This window comes from Pelodiscus sinensis, chromosome 7, assembly GCF_052426305.1.
Source record: "Pelodiscus sinensis isolate ZL-2025 chromosome 7, ASM5242630v1, whole genome shotgun sequence".
Lineage (NCBI taxonomy): Eukaryota > Metazoa > Chordata > Testudines > Trionychidae > Pelodiscus > Pelodiscus sinensis.
The window spans coordinates 45,307,609-45,326,357 of NC_143058.1; the positions used below are offsets into that span (position 1 = coordinate 45,307,609).

The 18,749-nt window shown below is 41.8% G+C and overlaps 1 protein-coding gene across 3 annotated transcripts in view; it reads right to left on the reverse strand.

Moving 5' to 3' along the window:
* Positions 1–600: 600 nt before the first annotated feature.
* GPR155 (G protein-coupled receptor 155) overlaps positions 601–18,749 on the reverse strand; it is a 54,322-nt gene continuing 36,173 nt past the window's right edge. For 2 of the 3 annotated variants that reach the window (XM_014570181.4, XM_075933658.2), the window contains exons 9-17: positions 18,631–18,721; positions 16,252–16,468; positions 15,534–15,641; positions 13,594–13,727; positions 11,646–11,741; positions 11,050–11,106; positions 9,722–9,786; positions 5,223–5,360; positions 601–2,669 (exon numbers count right to left, since the gene is read on the reverse strand). In XM_014570181.4, coding sequence (XP_014425667.3) covers positions 2,447–2,669; positions 5,223–5,360; positions 9,722–9,786; positions 11,050–11,106; positions 11,646–11,741; positions 13,594–13,727; positions 15,534–15,641; positions 16,252–16,468; positions 18,631–18,721 — 1,129 coding nt within the window. In that variant the 3' untranslated portion in view covers positions 601–2,446. The remainder of the gene's footprint in view (positions 2,670–5,222; positions 5,361–9,721; positions 9,787–11,049; positions 11,107–11,645; positions 11,742–13,593; positions 13,728–15,533; positions 15,642–16,251; positions 16,469–18,630; positions 18,722–18,749) is intronic. The other variant, XM_006116492.5, reaches the window with a different exon arrangement.

Below are 18,749 nucleotides of genomic sequence, written 5' to 3' on the forward strand. Positions count from 1 at the left end.
ACACAATGTACAAGTTCACCTATACTGGCAGTACATGGTCATGTATAGTTCACATCAATGAAACAAATGCTAGAATTGCCAAAGCAAGAGTGACCTTTAGCAGTCTACGTGCAGAGGTGTTAGTCAACAAACAAAATGGAAAGTCCTCAAAGCCATCATGTTGACAATTCTGATGGATGTAGGCAAAAAAAACTGATGTACAGACACCATGTTATTAAGTTGATAATGGGCACATTCAGAACTTTTAACAGGCCAATTTCTTGAATGTCTGGAGAATGTATCAAATCTAGGAAGCCAATGAATGGGAGTGGAGTCACTTTAAATATTTTACAGCTAAATTGGCTGCCTGTTTAACCAAGGTAGGAGAATGGACCAATAGTCTCCATGTGAAAAAAAATTAATTAACAATCAACAGCAAGCCAGCCAGTCAATTAAAGAGCAGCAATGGGGGAAAATTAAGAGTGACAAAAAATAGAATTTCCAAGTCTCTCCTATTAGGAAGAGAACCCACCACAAACAGATCGAAGTATTCCCCATAGTATTTGGCCTGTTGAGGTAAACCAGAAAAATCACAATATACAAAGATTCAAAACCACAAGATAAAATAACTATAGATTTATTGAGAAGTAGCAACATTCAGACACAAGAGATGTTAACTGCTTCCACTCTTAAAACATCTCTAATTCATTCAAAATAGCTTAACAACTGTTTTAAGCTGTTACAGTGGAACAAAAAGTACTCCATCGATTTCCTTCATAAATTATGCCAATCCACGGCCTGCTACAAATGTCAGTTGCTTTGTTGTACAGAAAATGTCAGTTTATATAGCATACATAGGACACTGTCTGCATCAATGCACACTGCAGACTAACATGCAATAAGATGACATATTAGAAAGCAAAAAAGGAATTGCTTTCTCAGTCAGTCTTGCATGCATGTGGTGTAACATCCAATTGTAGTTACTGTAAAATCTCTTCTAGTACAGTGGTTTATACTGTTATAACAACTTTATTCTTATTACTAGCAAATAATGGCCACATAAAAAGGTAAAGTAAAATCTGTGTCGTTAAAATTAAAAAGGGATGAAGGAAATCGATGTATGCATGTAGCTACCTTAGATGACAAAACAAAGCAGATTTTGTTTGTTTTTTTCAGTCACACTGGTGATTAGAAGTTTATGGCAACAATTTAGTGCTTTTGTTTCAGTTTTAAATGGGCAGTAAGAAAGGGCTAGTTCATACTCCAGAGTTCTACGTTACCTATAATAATATTGAAATGGCTAACATGAACTCAAACTCTTTCAGTACATTAGATTTGAATACATTACTAGAGTACATATGAACATTTTAGGGCGGTTGGTGGGACTTATTTGATTATCTTGTATTCATGAAATAAAGCTTTGATAAAAATAATATAATTTTCAAATTCTTAGAAATTTTAAAACTAAATTCAGAAGTGTGCAGGTTCTTTGGATCATGCATTTTAAAGTTATTACACCTCATTTAAAGGTTTTACGCTTTGTTTGAAGTTTTGGCCTTGGTTTGGAGAGATACTGAATACTTATTGCCCCACCAAGCGTTGTAATTGCTTCTAACATTTGAAGATGTAGGTATAATTTGCTAGCTGCTTTTTCTTAGCAGAGTTACTAAATGCCTACATGAAAATAGTTGGGAAACAAACTACTTACAATTCATTATATTCTTTGATGTTTCTATGGTTTTGTTGGGTTTTTTATTATTAAAAAAACCCCTCTCTTTAGGACGTGGTTATCTTGTATTAAAACAGGACCTTTGATAATTATTCATCTGTTCATTTCTCACTCCTAATTCCTTGACATCATGATAATCTTACAGCAATTACATCATTACAAACAAAGGATTCTCTCTTCAAGGCAGGAGTAAGCAGCATAAACGTAGAGGTAAAAATTTAACAGAGTTTCTACTTGTTATGCAACTGTCCTAAGTAACAGGCATAATGGCGGATTCCTGGTCCCATTAAGTCAAAGGAAAAACTCCAATTGACAAACTGAAATTCAGGACTTTACCAGGAAAAGGAAACAATCTTAACACAGATTGTTTTAAAGTTATGTGGCATCAGCAGCTACGTGCTGTTTTATTGTGTGCAGGGAAGGGAGAGAATCATTTTACTATAGCTTACATTCAAACTGAAAAAACTGAACTCTGAGTGTCCTACTTGGTTTCAGTTACATCACTTAAAATAATTAAATAAAACCAATTTTTTCATAGGTGAGCATTTAAAGCTGGTCATTTACTACACATTTTCTTTAGGTGGAACAAGAACCATCAAATTTCTTCTGCATTAAAAGCAAGAAACACCCAATTCTGTAAGTGTCATAAGAAAGAAAACACTTTAGATGTCAGTGGTTAGGGCAGGTGAGAAGGACAAACTCGCCCTTTGCTGCCTACTCTCTGAATACATGCCCAGTTCAGTGGCTTTCGGTCACTGGGGATCTCTTCTGAATAAACCGGTAGTACAAGTACTCATCCTGAAATTCAAATTCATTGGTAATATGCTGGATGACTCCTCCTTTTTCCAGTCTGTCGCCGTACCTCACAGCTTCACCACGGTCAGAAGCAAGGCCAACTTGGATAAGCCAGTTCACCAGCTCACAGCCAAGGAAGACTCCAGTCGAGGTTTTTGCACCACACCTGTATGTCAAAGGAATGATTCACCCATATGTTCTGAAAATCTGCTATCACCACTGCACGATGGGTGAAGGCAAGGAAAAATACGGGGAAACAAGGAAAGACAGCATGACAGTTAAATGTATGTTAGAAGCAAACCTATTAATTCTGTAAAGAGCATGCACATTTCACTACCTTTTCTTAAAAGGCCTCAGTGAAAATCAAAATGCATGCAGAGTTCTGTTATGCCTGTAAAATAAACTTTATAGAACCTCCATAGCAATTCTATCATAACACATGTACACATACAAACTATTAGATACTTACTTCAAATGCATTCATTAGCATGACCACTTTTGTAACAAAATACCTGATTTAATTAACTGTAAAATGCCAGAAGCACTGGGTACTTGAGCTGCACTTTAATACTCACCTTTTCTTCAGATTTAAATGGTCATTGAATAGTTGTGTATATTGTAGATGAATCATTTAATGTTTATCTTACTTTACAACAGAGAACAATGACACTTATGCAAGAAGAGGGTTTTTTTTTGTTTTTTTTGTTTTTTTGAAGACTAGTGGATTAGAAAACACTATTACCTCTAATCAAAATAGTAATAAAACTGTCACTCAGAAATTTACCTGTAGTCTGGTTATCTAAAATCTAATTAAACAGCTACGTAACACAGTAACAACCAGGAAATTCTTTATATTTTAATTAAAAACAAGAGCAAATGTTAGCTTATATTAGTGGTGTAACAAGCACAACAAAGAAGCAAAATCATAATAGTAGGATATCATATACAGTATTATTAAATCAAGGAGTAATTAGATGAATATTTGAACAAGGGATGGAGCAACTGCACACATTTCCTCAAAAATGGAAATAAGATGGAAAAGAAATGCTGCATAATATATAATATTCAAAGATAAAATGAATTACAAATATTTGATATCAGAAATTGATATTTTTCCAATTCAGAGACCCAGTATATATGTGCAAGCTTGTGTTTCACTTTTCGGCTATTTGCCCTATGGTCTAAATTATTGCCTGTCCGGATAGTTTTTTGCCTGCAAAGAAAATCCTCTTAAATTGAACCACATTGAAGTGTGATTAATTCTCAAATGAAAAAGAAACTATAAAAGCCATGAAATTCTTGAATGGCAAGGGGATAAAATGTTTAGATACAAAGCCAACCCTCGCCTACCTTGCAAAAATACTTCCTGACACACCACATTTGCTTGTGTGGTAGGAAATGCACTTTGTGATGTCTGGTCCCCTACATTCTTGAAGAAGAGAAAGTACTATAAGGAGAGAGCAGAGCCCTAAATGCTCTCTCCCTTTACCCATGGCATCAATAACACTTGAAAGACAAAGGAAGCAGCACTGGAGCGGTGAAGAGGTCCTGACTAAAAGGAATTCAGCTGATAAGACAGATGAAACGTGGTGAGAGACTTTTGCTTTGAATTTACTTTATACATTAGTTATGGTGTACTTATATTTTCTTGTAACCAATTTTAACTTTTGTGTCTCATGACTGTAGTCACTAAAAATCTATCTTTCTGTAGTTAATAAGTTTGTTTTACTGAAATCAGTGTATTTGGATTGAGGTATTTGGGATAACAGGATTTGTGCATATCATTTTCTGTTACTAAAACAACAACTTTCTACAGGCTTGTATTGTCCAAGAGAGAGCTGGGCAGTACAAGATGTACATTTCTGGGGTAAGTGTGGGACTGGACACTTGCTGGTGTTGCTCTGCAGTTTAATTCATAAGTGTCTGGCTACAGCACTAATACGCTATAGATGGGAGTAAGCTGCATGCTGGAGGTAGTGAGAGAGTAGACCAGGAGTGGTAGCTCTCACAGCAAAGCAGTATAAAAAGTACCCCAGGGTGGAGAACTGAGAGGACACAGCTATTCATTAGTCCAGATTATACCCTAGGTAAGGTCAGATTGCTTCAGATTTCCCCAAGATGTGAGAGTAGATCTTTAAAGAAGGATGAAATAAAACATTCTGATTAAAACAACCATTCCTGCCTTTTCTTGATACCACAGATATTTGCATAAGAAGCAGAAGCTTTCTTAAATTATTCTGCTCCTGTTGCTCCTTCTCCCCAACTTCCCACACACAAACTTGAGACCATAATCTTTAGTTTGGGGCATCAATTTGTTTCTGAAAGCTTCATGTGACACCGTAAGATGCTTAAGATGTCACATGAGGAATAAGCAACACGAATGAACTTGTAAGGGATAAAGGACCTGCAAACCCCGAGTCACATGAGCAATCTTTACAGGCACAGCCATAATGAATGCAGATATGTACAAGATGCAGGATTAGACACCCTCCCTCCCAAAGCTCTTTTGCATGCACATACTTTTAATAGTAGCAAAGTGAGTTTTGAGATTTCCATTTAGAACAAGTTACTTAAACACACTTGTAAATACTCATCTTTCATGCAGTTGACTGCAATTTGAAGACATATGCCATGGCTGTAAACCCTAATGGCCCAGTCTGTGATCTCTGAACAGCTTACTGCAGATTAAATGAACCTCTGTAAAGGAACACATCCCCACCTTCTGTCTTTGACAATGCTTCTGACACAAACATCTCTATGATAATGAACAAACTGTTGACAGGTTATCCTGATTTCCTCAGGTACTGAAGAATCCGTATGTTCTGCTGTTTCTCGATTACCCCAGAGGAATTCAAGCCTGAAAAATAATTAACCAAGAAATCAACAAAGAAACTGGCAATTTTAAAAGCTAAAATATTATAGAACTCAGGGGAAAATTCTCCACCGTATCGGTCACTGATACTGTTATAATATAGGTTTCAGAGTTAGCCGTGTTAGTCTGTTTCAGCAAAGACTGATAGTACTTCCCAACCCATGTTCTGTTGGCCTTTTATCAGTCACAAGTTTGAGTCTAGATAAGGCAGAGTGGAAGCAAAGAACCAGGTGTGGATCCCTGATTCAGAACTGCCCAGACCCTATGTAAAGAACAGTTACTTACATCATAACTGTGATTCTTCGAGATGTGTTGCTCATGTCCATTCCAATATAGGTGTGCACGCGTGCAGCCTGCTTGCACTATTGGAAGATTTTACCTCAGCAGTATCTTAGGGATAGCAGGGAGGCTCCCTGGAGTGGAGCCAGTATATTGGCCCATATATACCCGTGCTGGCCCCCTTGCCCACTCTGTTCCTTCTTACCGATAAAGGGTGGTGGGCGGGGATTTGGAATGGACATGAGCAACACATCTTGAAGAATCAGTTACGAGGTAGGTAACCATTCCTTCGAGTGATTGCTCATGTGCATTTCAATATAAGTGACTCCAAAGCAGAACCTAAGGAGGAGGGCTGGATGTCGAAGCCACGGAGAATTGGAGGACCACCTTACCCAGGCCAGCATCCTCCTTGGCCTGATGTGACAGCGCATAGTGGTTGGCAAATGTATGGACTGAGGACCATGTAGCGGCTCTGCAGATGTCCAGGATGGGAACCAGTGCTACAAAAGCAGTGGAGCCTGCCACAGCCCTTGTGGAGTGTGCTCTAAGGGGTGGGACTGGGATCCCGCTAGAGTGTAGCACTCCCTGATACAGCACTACAGGTTGGTCCCTCATGCTCTGCAATAGCCACAAAAAGTTGTGGCGATTTACGGAACGGTTTCGTCCTGTCTGTAAAAGGCTAGCGCCTTTTATGTCTACTGAGAGATGAGCCTGTTCTTTCCCAGATACATGTGGTTTTGGGTAAAAAACTGCCAAGAAAATGTTCTGGGAGGCGTGGAAAGGAGATACCACCTTTGACAGAAAAGCCTTAAAAAACACTGTGTAGTGGGGGATCTGATGTCAGCGCCTTAAGTAATTGGATGTGATTACCACTAGGAGAGACACCTTATATGATAGTTGGAGGAGGGAACATGTCGCTAGCAGTTCGAACGGAGTCCCCATAAGTTTGGAGAGGACCAGGTTTAGGTCCCACTGGGGAACAGGTTGGTGGACATGCAGATAGTCTGTCCACCCCTTTTAGGAATCTGTTGACCACTGGACTGGCAAATAGTGTCTTCCCCTCTCCTTCCCCTGGGTGGAAGGCCGAGATGGCCGCTAAGTGAACCTTGATGGAGGAGGAAGAAAGGTACTGTAGTCTAAGGTCCAACAGGTAATCTAGATCAGGGGGACTGGAGTCCACCTCAGGTCACCCCCTTCTGAGAAACCCAACAGCAAAACCTCTTCCACGGTACATGCTTCTGGTGGAGGGTTTTCTGCTGCCCAGCAGGACCTCCTGAACTTGTTCCGAGCACCAGAGTTCCTCTACCATCAAACACAGAACTTCCACGGTGTCAAATGTAGCAATTGCATGTCCGGGTGGTGAAGCCTCCCTGAGTCCTGAGATATCAGGTCCGGGACCAGCGGGAGGATTATGGGACTCTCGCAGGAGAGGCTGAGGAGGGTCAAAAACCAGTGTTGCCTGGGCCACGCCAGGGCGATTAGGATTAGTGATGCCCTGAATTCCCACACTTTCAGGAGGACCCTGTGAACTAGGAGGAAGGGTGGGAAGGCATACAGCAGGTCTTGCAGCCAGTGGAGGAGGAGAGTGTCCCCTAGGGAACCCTGTCCCTGACCCATGAGGGAGCAGAAACGGGCACTTCTTGCTCAGCCCCATGGTGAATAGGTCTAGGTGGGGAGACCCCCCACGCATGGAAGATTGATTGGGCCACGTTCCGCTCAGTCTGTCCACCAGAACTTTCTGGGAGCCTGGGAGATATGAGGCTATCAGGTGCATATCCGCTCCAATGCAGAGATCCCACAGATGGGTCACCTCTAAGCACAGGCAAGAGGAACGAGCCCCACCCTGCTTGTTTATGTATGCCACTGCTGTTGTGTTGTCCCACAGAATGAGGAAAAGACTTGCCTCTCAGGTGGGGAAGGAAAACAGCACAAGCTTGTCAGACTGCCCAAAGCTCCCCGATATTGATGTGCAGGGAGATTTTGTCCACGGCCGGGTTGTGGACTCGCGATAGCCACATCCGTAGCGGGCACATGCGCAGTCTGGTGTACTGCACTACATAAGTGCAGGCGGCCATGACGCTCAGTAGTCGCATGCAAGTCTGGGCAGTAGTCACTGTAAAGTTCTGGAGGGACCTGATTGCCATCTGTATCGTGAGAAACCGGGAGATGGGTAGGGAGGCCCTTTAAGACAGAGAATGTAGAGTGGCGTCCACAAACTCTATGATCTGCATGGGAGTTGGAGTCCACCTGTCCAGGTCTAGCAGGAGGCCCAGGTCTTCGAAGAGATTGCAGACTATGGTGATGTGGGTTCTCACCCGAGTCTCTGAATCCCCCCTCAGGAGCCAATTGTCTAGAAAGGGGAACACTTGGACGCCCCTTTTCCTGAGCTCGGCAGCCACCACCACCATGCATTTGGTGAAGACCCGAGGGGCAGTAGAAAAACCAAAAGGGAGGACCGTGAATTTGTAGTGGTCCGGGCCCACAGTAAAACATAGGAACTTCTGATGAAAGGAGGTGATGGAAATGTGAAAATAAGCGTCTTTTTAAGTCGAAGGCAGCATACCAGTTTCTGGGGGCTAAGGAAGGGATAACAGAGTCACCATTTTGAATTTTGTTTTGATGATGAAGAAATTTAGAGCTCTGAGGTCCAGAATGGGACGAAGGCCGCCTTTCACCTTTGGAACTAGAAAGTAACAGGAATAGAATCCCCTGTTCCGAAACTCGGGAGGAATGCGTTCTACCACCACTAGCGTGAGGAGATGATTTACTTCCTCCTGTAGCAGAGGCTTGTGAGAAGGGTCCCTGAAAAGGGACAGGGTAGAGGGGTGGGAAGGAGGGGACGAGTGGAAAAGGATTACATAACCCTTTCCACTATCTCTAGCCCCCATCGGTCCGATGTAACAGACTGCCAGGCCTGGCGGAAATGGGATAAATGGTCCTGCAAAGATAGAGAGAAGACTGGTAGGGTGCCATCGGAGGTCCCGTCAAAACCCCTGCCAGGGGCCGGGGGGTTTGTTGAGGTGCACCTGATTATTATCTGGGGCTGGGTGTGGACGGCGCCTGTTGTTTCTGACATTCGTGCCCCTGCCCCTATTGGCTAAAGAAGGAGAAGAACAATGAAGAGAACAATCAAAATTACAAGCTGAAGGTTGTTCCAACGGCCGTCACGGGAGTAAGAAGGAACTGAGTGGGTGAGGGGGCCAGCAGTGGTATATATGGGCCAATGTACCGGCGCAACTCCAGGGGGCCTCCCTGCTGGCCCTAAGGGTACTGCTGAGAGAAAAATCTTCGACAGCACGTGCATGTTGTGCGCACACACCTATATTGGAATACACACGAGCACTCACTCGAAGAAGAATATAGGGTTACAAATGGGTGGTGACCCTCTCCCAAGCTGCAGCCAAAACTCAAGTTCTTTCCACGCTCTGAGGTAGCGCGGGACTTAGGGATGTTAAATATTGGTTAACTGATTAGTCGATTAACCTCATGAATTCTTATCAGTTACTTGACTATTCTATAGTCCCCAGGGGTGGGGTCAGTGTGCTCCTGGTCCCATTCCTGAGGAGCCCCCTGCCAACCTGAATTGCTGCTTTTGTTATCTTTTGCTTATCAGTTAACTGAATACACTATTACTACCCTAGTGGGACTTGGAGCCCCAGCTCTCTCCTGTAAGTGGCATATTCAGCTTTCTTGTGATTTGGCAGTCCACTTATACCAGAAGCAAGAGCTCATTTGCAAGCTAAGGTTTAAATGTAGATTCAGAGGAGCTTTTATGTCCCATCAGATTTTCAGTTTGGCAGCCACGGATTCTCTGATTAGCCAGCAGCAATGATATCAGGGCACATCCAGAAGAGTGCAGTTCACAGCATATATCCAGAACAATCTAATACCCAAGGGACATTCAGGAATGGCAGCCTGGAAGGAGCATGAGCAGGAAAGGAGGTAGAAGCAGGGATGTAAGCTGAAGTTTAAAAAAACCAATAACATTACTAATAGTTATGCTTCACAATTAACTTGCCTAGATTTAAAGCAAAGGATAACTGAAAGCATTGAGAGATTAGATTTACCTTCTTTTGAATGGCAGAATGATTAAATGTTTATCCAAACCAAAAATACCAAAGGATATGAAGCCCTGGGGGGGGGAAAAAACCACAACACAAACATATCAGTATTATAAACCTAGAAATGACATTATTTCAGATCCAGAAAAGAAAATTAAAATAATGTCCTGAATTTAATACTATCAGGGCTGAATTTTGTGGACCGGACATTATTTCAAAGAGTAAACAGGATTAAGAGTCCTTTTAATTTTGGACCCTAAAGAGACAGACAGGTGTTCAATAGGCTATCAAAGAACTCCAAAAAGAAGCTGGCAAATGTATTCATGTACATCGACATCTCATCTGATACTACAAAACAACAACATCCTTCCAGAGCTATTCCCATAAGACCAGCTAAAATAAAGAGAGCAAGTTGATAGCAATGCGCTTCTTAAACACTTGCCCATCATACAAAACTTGCAAACAGAAAGCATAGCAAGAGCAACCTGTGAAGCAGAAAACACCATGGTAGACATCTAAGAAAATTGGATGAGTTGATCTGTATAAACAAGTTACTGCCCTTTTTTTTTTTTTAGCAAACTTGTTACTTCACATTTTATCAACCCTCCACCGAAAGTCAGGTAAAATCTCACTATGTTTTTTCCTACCAGGATGTCTCTGTGTATATACATACACTGACTTGACTTCTTTCTTATCAGTCTACTCCACATTATCAATACATTCATGATGCCACATTTCAGCACATGTGGCACCAGAATCTCATCCAAAGTGATAAAGTGTGACTTAAGGACATACTGGCTTTTAATAACAAATCATCAAAGCTGGCTGGAAAGGAGAATTTGTCTGTCAATTTGTATGCTAGTAAAATAATGACCCACAGAAATGTAACGTTATTTTGATTACACATCTTAAAAGCAGCTACCCAAAAGGCATGAGATGTTTTTTGTATGGCTTTGATCCAGTGTTCCTTCTAAGCTGCACAGCAGCACTGCCCTGCAGCTGTTTAATCAGCCCCACTCAGTCAGGTAAGCTCCATGCCTGAGAGTTCTGAGCCCCATGACGAGGCGGGGCTAAGAGATTGTGAGGCTGTGCAGTTTAGAGGGAACACTGCTCTGATCCTACAAATTGCTAACTTCTATGAAGTGCTGGCCACCCTCAACTTCCATTGATGTGAAATGAGGACACTGAATTCTAGAAGGTACTAGCACCTTGAAGGATTCAGTTTCATTTTGGCTCCAAGAGCGCTTCATGTTATTTGCACCATAATATCCATTGAACACAAGAGAAAAATATTCCCAAATCAATGCTTAGTGCTTTAGCCAAAGGACACTTACTACAAGGAGTGAAGGGCAGATTTTCAAAGACAGTATGGTTCTTAAGGGCTTGACTACCTAAGAAAGTTAAACGTGAATCGTCTTTTAAACAAATATGGTTAAACTCATGCAAAAGGCTTAGTTCAGTAGATGGTGGCTTATTTCAGTTTCAAGATGATTAGGAACAGGTTTGACCAAACTGAAATTAGCTACCGTTATACTGAAATAAAGAGCATGTCTACACAAGCTTTTGGCCCTATTTCACCATAGTGGTGTGAATTCACACTTTAAGTTAAAGTCGAGGCAGCCTTCTACTGTAGGCAAGTCCTAACTCCCTCTGACTTTCAACAGGCATTGAGGACTCGGTTGCCATTTGTGCCACTGTAAATTGCCCTCTAATGTCCATAAAACACCATGCAAAGGTGAAAAGACTCTCACATGCACAGAAGCCAAAACACTGAAGGCAAACCATGTCAGAAATTGGAAGTTTTAGCATGGTTGAAGGACCTTTAGCCAGCACAACAATTCTGCCCGCTGCCAAGACATGCAAAGATGGCAGCTACCAGTGTTAGCAGCCAAGAGAAATAATTGATTTCAAAGGAAACATTGCAAAGTACCTGTCCAAAGTTAAATACAGCACAAAAGAACTGCAATTCCACATAGAGCCTTCCAGGTTCTTGGTTGAACAACCACCACAAACAGCTGGACAGATTCTGTTAAAAACAGAAGTTGAAAATTGTCATTTTCACAAAAGACAACAAAAACTCTCTGCATGCAATAAGTGATCTCGAAAAAAAACAGTCACTGAAAAGTAACTTGCTATGTTCCTTTTGGGTAGCTGTGAAGAGACCCACATATTCTGATCGATTTTAAGGGTGCAGAGGGTCTGCACCTCTAACACCCTAAACAAAGGAGGACCTTGTCCTTCTAGATAAATCAATAAGTAGCAAACCTGTCTGAGCCAATATTTCATAAGTCAGAAAGCCAACATTTCTACTGAGCTAAACATCAACATTTTCTACATTGTTTCTTGCTTTTAAGGAAGCTCAGTAACAGCTTAAATGGTGCTGGTATGCTCTTCAGCTGAACAGAATCTGGGAAAACAAATGGTAGCTCATTCGGGCATAAAGGTCAAATCTTTTTTGAGTACTAAGCCACTCACAATTCGTTTAATAGTTTCTACAACTAAAAATCCAATTATTGATTTATACATAAAACAGGAGCCAAAATTTCAGCTTGTGGGCCTCCACAAAATGTATTTACAATTATTTGAAATGTCTCATATACAGTATTGGGTAGGGGAGGAAAAACTTGATTCCAATGACCTAGTTCTGTAGTTCTCAAACTGTGGGTAAGGACCCCAGAGTGGGTTGTGACCCCATTTTAATAGGGTTGCCTTGGCTGAAATTAGACTTGCTGGGGTCAGTACCTCTCTGCCCAGAGCTGAAATGCTTTAGCTTTGACTCCCTCACCCATGGCGACAGGGCTTGGGCAGGCTCAGGCTTTGGTCCACGCTATTTGGGTTGTGCATAGAGCCCTGCATATCTGAAGATACCCAATTTATATTTGTAAGTATCCACATCCACAGATATGGACATGGATATCTATGGCTAATTTTTGCGGATACAGATGAGGATGCGGATACAAACATTGTATCTGTGCAGGACTTTAGTCATGCAGTAATTTTTGTTGTCAGAAGTGAATGTGTTGCAATAAAGTCTGAGAACTGCTGACCCAGATAAAAGGCAGTTTTGCTCTTCCACTTGGCAGTTTGATTCCGCTTGATTTCTATATGAAATATGCATTTTTACTTGTTAAATATGTATCTTTTCTGTCAGCCCTACAAACTTACTTGGGCTCCAAAAGTCAAACTGTTTTTTTTCCTCCTTCTGCATCACCACCAGCAAGAAAAAGTGTTTCTGCAGATCAAATCCTGACTTAATTACACTCTAGCAACTAGTCTGGAGTCTCTCTCACAAGAGTCACTCATTGACTGGTTCTAACTGAACATAGTAAATAGTTCTGTTGATGATGAAGCAAAGGAATATAGAGTAACTTTCTGTGTGGAGTCCACAGTGGAAATATTAATAGTACGAATAGCTTTTTCTATTTTATTTTATAGAAGTACTTAAACCCATGCTCATCACTAAAGCACCGTGGATTATGAATGTGCACAGATCTGTTCAGTAAGAAGGAGCCATCTTAGCTCTAAGTCCCCTTTTAAAAAATGACTACTGTGTAGTGAAGAAAGATATCCCTGCAAACAAGTCTCCTAAATTGGGAGACCAGAGAATTCAAATTTTGTCCTTCCCCCTATTGTTCTCAGCCCTGGTTTGCACACTGTCAACAGTAGTGCTAATGGTTAGCACAACTAATTTTGTGATGCACTCTTAATGAGGGACAGAATGGAGATTCACACATTGATTTAATGCAGTGCTGAGTGAACTGACACTAACCCAGAAAAATGGGGAACTATACTCTTTTTATTGGTCTGCCTACATAGGTTTCCTGAAAAAGTGTCATAAACCACTGATGTAAACAACAACAGAAAGAGGAAATATTTACAGCAAACAGGCCAACAACGAGAAGTAAACACAGCAGCACGTGTCTACCCAGTTGTCTGTCTCCACTTTTCAGACGTTGTTCTTCCTGTGCCAATATGCAGTTTTGAGAACTGCATGGACACTCACACGGATTTGCTGCAAAACATTAACCAGATTTTATAATTAGGCTTTTTAACTTGCAGTCTGTTCATTCCGACCCTGCTGTTTAGCGGTATATTAGACAGCTTGTTCAATACTTAGTCAAAAGCCACAATCTCACAACAACCCTTCAGAAGAAATGGTGATGAGGAGAAGGAGGAAGTGAAGAACAGGAACAACAGCTTTCTTCATGTCTGGAACCTACACCGTGCAAAAAGTCTCCATTTCATTATTTAGTGCTGAACTGATTGATTTAATCATTGCTGGTACACACTGTAGTCTTGAACAACTCAGCAGTTCTTAGCTCTAATTTCATGCACAAACTACACTATTATTACTTCCAGAGTTTTAGCTTTAACTGTAAATTGTTCAAACATCTGTCCCAAAATGGACTGGTTGATTTTTGAGATGGTTACTTTCTCTCTAACCAGAAACACTTTACAAAAAACCTAAACAAACGTTTGTTGGCCAAATCACAGTTGTACATGAGTGCAAAGTTTGGAAGTGGAAAGCTCTGAGAAATTGTTCCTGGCAGCACTGAAAAATTAGTAGTTTTGCAGGACAAGTTTTTAATAGGACGATGAATTTCTAGTATTTAGAAGAATACTGTCACCTCTAACTTCTTGTACATCGTAGACGCCACAGTTCTGTTACACTGCTTTAGAATTATATGCTACCATAACCCCACATCATTAAAAACGCCTATAAATGTAGGTGGATATTCCTTGTTTCAAATTGTAAGTTACAAGTGCTTATTAGAAAAGTTCTCTGTCCCTGCCACTAGATGGCAACAAAAGAATTGCATGAAGAGGACATGAATAAGTTCCACACACAGAAACAAGGTATGTCACTGCAGTTCAGTGTTAACAGTCTGTAAGCATGATCAACTGCTATAATTAAGGTTACATGAGTGTTTCCACTGTAACCCCATTTTCAATTGGTTATAACTGTCTGAAGTATCCCCATAATTGGCTGAAACCATCTCTGCTTGATTTAAGCATTTTGTGGTAGGAATGAAAAAAAGCCACATGCATTTATCAAATCGCGCACGCACACGCACACCATTTGTTTGAATGGCTCTATAGCCTAAACAACTGGGAATCGACTGTGTAGAAATATCCCTCCCTGAGGACACTTGATGAAGCGCTGCTGCGAGAAATTGTTTGGATTAGAAAGAGCGTTTGGACTTGTTGAAAATTACACTTTGTGCATGCAGTACATATGGAATGGATCAAGGGTTCTCGCACGGTGCAGAAAGTTCGTTATGAACTATTCTTCAATTTCTGTGACTCTGAACTCCTTCAAACACTTGCTTTCCCAAACTCCAAATGCTTGGAAGGGAATGTTCTATAAGGCGGCAAAATACAAATCTACAGGCTTGATCCAGAGCTCACTGAAATTAATAAAAAGACTTCTGTGGACTCTGGATCAGACCCTTCGTGCAAACCCCAGCAATTTAGGACCAGGAATTTATGAAGAAAATCCCTATACCTGAAAATCCCATCCCTTATGTGTAGATTAGGCCTGAAAGATCTGAGGACAAATCCCCTAAAATAGCTGCATTTCATGCAGCTTTTAAAGTCATCTCTTACAAATTAACAATTCCAGACAACTCTCTCAGATACCAGAGTGCAAACTATAATCAGTCACATGATTCTATTTTCATTAGAATTTCAGGATATCCAAGTAGAACAGCAAGAGCGATGACATCTCCCAATTTAATTTTTTCTCTGTTATTGTAGCAAAACTAAATTAGTCAGTGCAACAGATGGAATTTTATATGATAATACTTTATTACTGTACCTGTTTCAGTTGGAGGAGTACAGCTATCATTAGTGGTAGCATTTAACACTGGGTCTCCTTCTCCAGAGCAGCATAATTCACCATTTATTGTTTGACATGAACAGCAACCTATTAAAATACAATGCATTAAGTATTAAAGAGACCATTATAGTTTCCCTGATTTATAGTAATATGATGGGCAAACAAATTATTTTATTATCTTCTAAAAGAACACCACTGACTGCATATCTACAAATATCCAGATTAATGAGCGCACAAAGGAGAAGGGTGTGAAAATTCTCTTTCAGCTTCCAATCAGAGGACTAGCAGAACTGAGCACAATACATCCAAATGAATAGGACAAGGAATAGTTTCACTGTCCTGAAAGAGATGGTTTAGTGGGCAGGGTGCAGATGAAAATGGCCAGAAATACCTGATCTCATCAGGTTTATCACTACACCCCACTATATTTGTAAATACATATACCCACAGTATTATGTATAGTGATAATTAAGAAGCCTCCCTTAACATCATGATATTAAAGTAACAGAGAAAGTGCATTATCAATATTCCTGTATTTGCATACATCACCATAGCATCGCCACAGCATCTTAACATTAATCAAAAATTGACAAAGACAAGCTCTCCCTCCACTGCTTTTCAGCAGGTAGGTTCAATGCTTGAACAGAATTATGGTTTATCCCTACCTCCCACTTCTTTGCAGAGCCAGGCACTGTACCTCTTTCTGTAGATGATTCTGTGAAAGGTGGAATGCCACTGTTTGACATCTGACTCTCCTCATTCCCTTCCCTTTCAGGGTTCTCCCGCCTCTGGCCACTACATGAATATGGGTTCAATACCTCATAGTCAGTCTCCTGTCCGTTTCTGTTCATACAAAGAAGTGAGATACCTGACATCAGAAAGCTGATGAATAGGGTCACTGCTGTGGTAACCATCTGCCAGAGGAAACCAAGAGAAAAGAAATGTCACGTAAGAAAATGTAAAAGATTATTTTTTGACACACTGAATCCTAGAATCCAACCCTCCAGGAGCACCTAAATCTGAACAAACCAAAATGTATTTCTATATTTATGCCACACGACATAAAGGAAGCTAAAAGTCCACTCTCACCACAGTAGAATGAGCAGATTTTCTTAGCATGGACAACCCACAGATGGTTCTTTTTCGCTAGCTTTTGTTCTATAGGAACTCTTCCCTTAAGCAATGAGAGCTCCCACTTACTTCCCGTCCCTTCCCCCTCTATTAGACCGTTTCTCCTTCAGAGATTCTTACTCGAAGGACAAGTGCACTCTCTTTTCCTCTTTTTGCAGGGCGTCATTTTCCATCCCCGCTTCTTCTGCAAGGCCAATTAGTTTTTATGTCTGACAGATCTGCCATCAACACACAGTATCAATTTTGAAATTATTTTAATAACCGTGACAGGTACAGTCTGACAATCCTGCAGAATAATGTCCTCTTTATCCACCAGCCAAGTAAAACTACAGCAAGGGGAGGTTCCTCACATTGTCCTAGCTGCGTACATCATGCCAGACATGATCGGACAATTTATTGGTAAGAGTGTAGTTCACACTTCAGGGACTTTTAGTCTCTGGTTTCTCTGCCAAAACTCCCAGTGAGGACGCTAATTATTGCCAGTTAGTGTGAGGCTCTAGTAAGGTAGGATCCTGACCAAGACCAGAGCCGTTCTATCCATAGGATGGTTTGGTGCAGACTCCCTAGACCCTGCACTTTGGAGGATCCCAGGTGGCCCAGGGAAGCTTGGGGCCAGGAGCTGTAGGAAGCAGAGGAACCTAACAGGCTGCTCCATTCTGCCATTGCCTAACGTGGTTGCTCTGCTTCACCAGAGGTGGAGCGTCCTGGCACCAGTCCGCTGCACTCCCCCAAATGGGTTAGGGCAAGGGCACGCCACTTCCTGCCACTGTAGTGAAGTGGAGCGAGCCAGCTGGAAGATGGTGGAGCAAAGCAGGCTCAGGCTAGATCACTGCTTCCCGCGGCTCCTGCCAGTGCAGTATGTGGGGGGTAAAGGGACTCTGACCAATGCTACTGCCTGGCACCAGGCCCCCGGTAATCCCCCAGGTTGACTCACTTGGGGTAGGGGGCTTATAGGAAAGGGGTGCAATGGGCATTGGAGGGAACAGAGCATGCGTGGGAAGAGGCAAGGCAGGAGCAGAGCAGGGTTGTCCCAAGACCTCCCTGACCAAGACTACTACTCACTAGCCAATATAGTAGCAACTTTCGATAACTACCAAGCTAAGCTAGATTCAAAGTGGTAACCTAGAACAGTGGTGCACAACCCGTGGGTTTCAACCCCCAAAGGGGTTGCGAATGTATTCCTGGGAGGTCACGGCACTTAGATCCGGTCGGCTGGGGGCTGGGCGCAGCAGTTGGCAGCCCCCACATCGTGAGGGTCTCAGATCAAAAAAGGATGCACACCACTGATCTAGAACATTGTTTCCCAAATAGTAGGTGCAATCCACCAGCAAGTTGCAGAAAAGTTGTAGATGTGTTGCAGGAAGGGAGACCTCAGGCTCGGTGAGTTAGAAAGTTTGCCCTTCACTCACATTCCTACTTGGTGACTATAAGGTAAGCTTGGATCAATCTCTAACCTTCCCCCTCCTTCCTCCCTTCCACACTGGGCTGAGTTTAGAGTTGCAGTGTGCTGGCAGGCGTGGCAGCAGCAGAGGAGAAAAGAAGAATGCTGGCTTATGCTTTTGTGCTCCTGTCCCACGATTTTGGACTCTCGGTGGGTAACAAATCAAAATGCAGTTAGTGGCTTGCCTTAGTAAAAAGTTTGGGAACCAGTGACCTAGGGATGAGGGATTTACAGCCCATTATCACTGCCAGGCTACTCAGTGTCTGCTTTCTTTTGTCACTGCTGCCTATAAACTCCGTGTTCAGTCTTTCATAATGGTTTGTTACAGAAACATTTTAATACCACCGCCTCCAAGCTGAGTAGTGGCTATTTGATCCCTAGTATTTGCATTGCTAGTACTGCAGAAAGCTCTTTAGTTATAAGAAAAGCAAAGAGAGAATACAGTTTGTCAATAACATACTGTGAAAGGCAAGTGTCAGGAGGGGTGAAGAGGAATATTCATACCTGGTATTTTCCATAAAAAAAAGCTGAGTCAATGCTATCCATGTTACGCTCCCCAGTTATTAGTAAGATTCCCACTAGAAGCGTTGGGATGCTGCAATAGCAAAATACAAAGTGTGTCA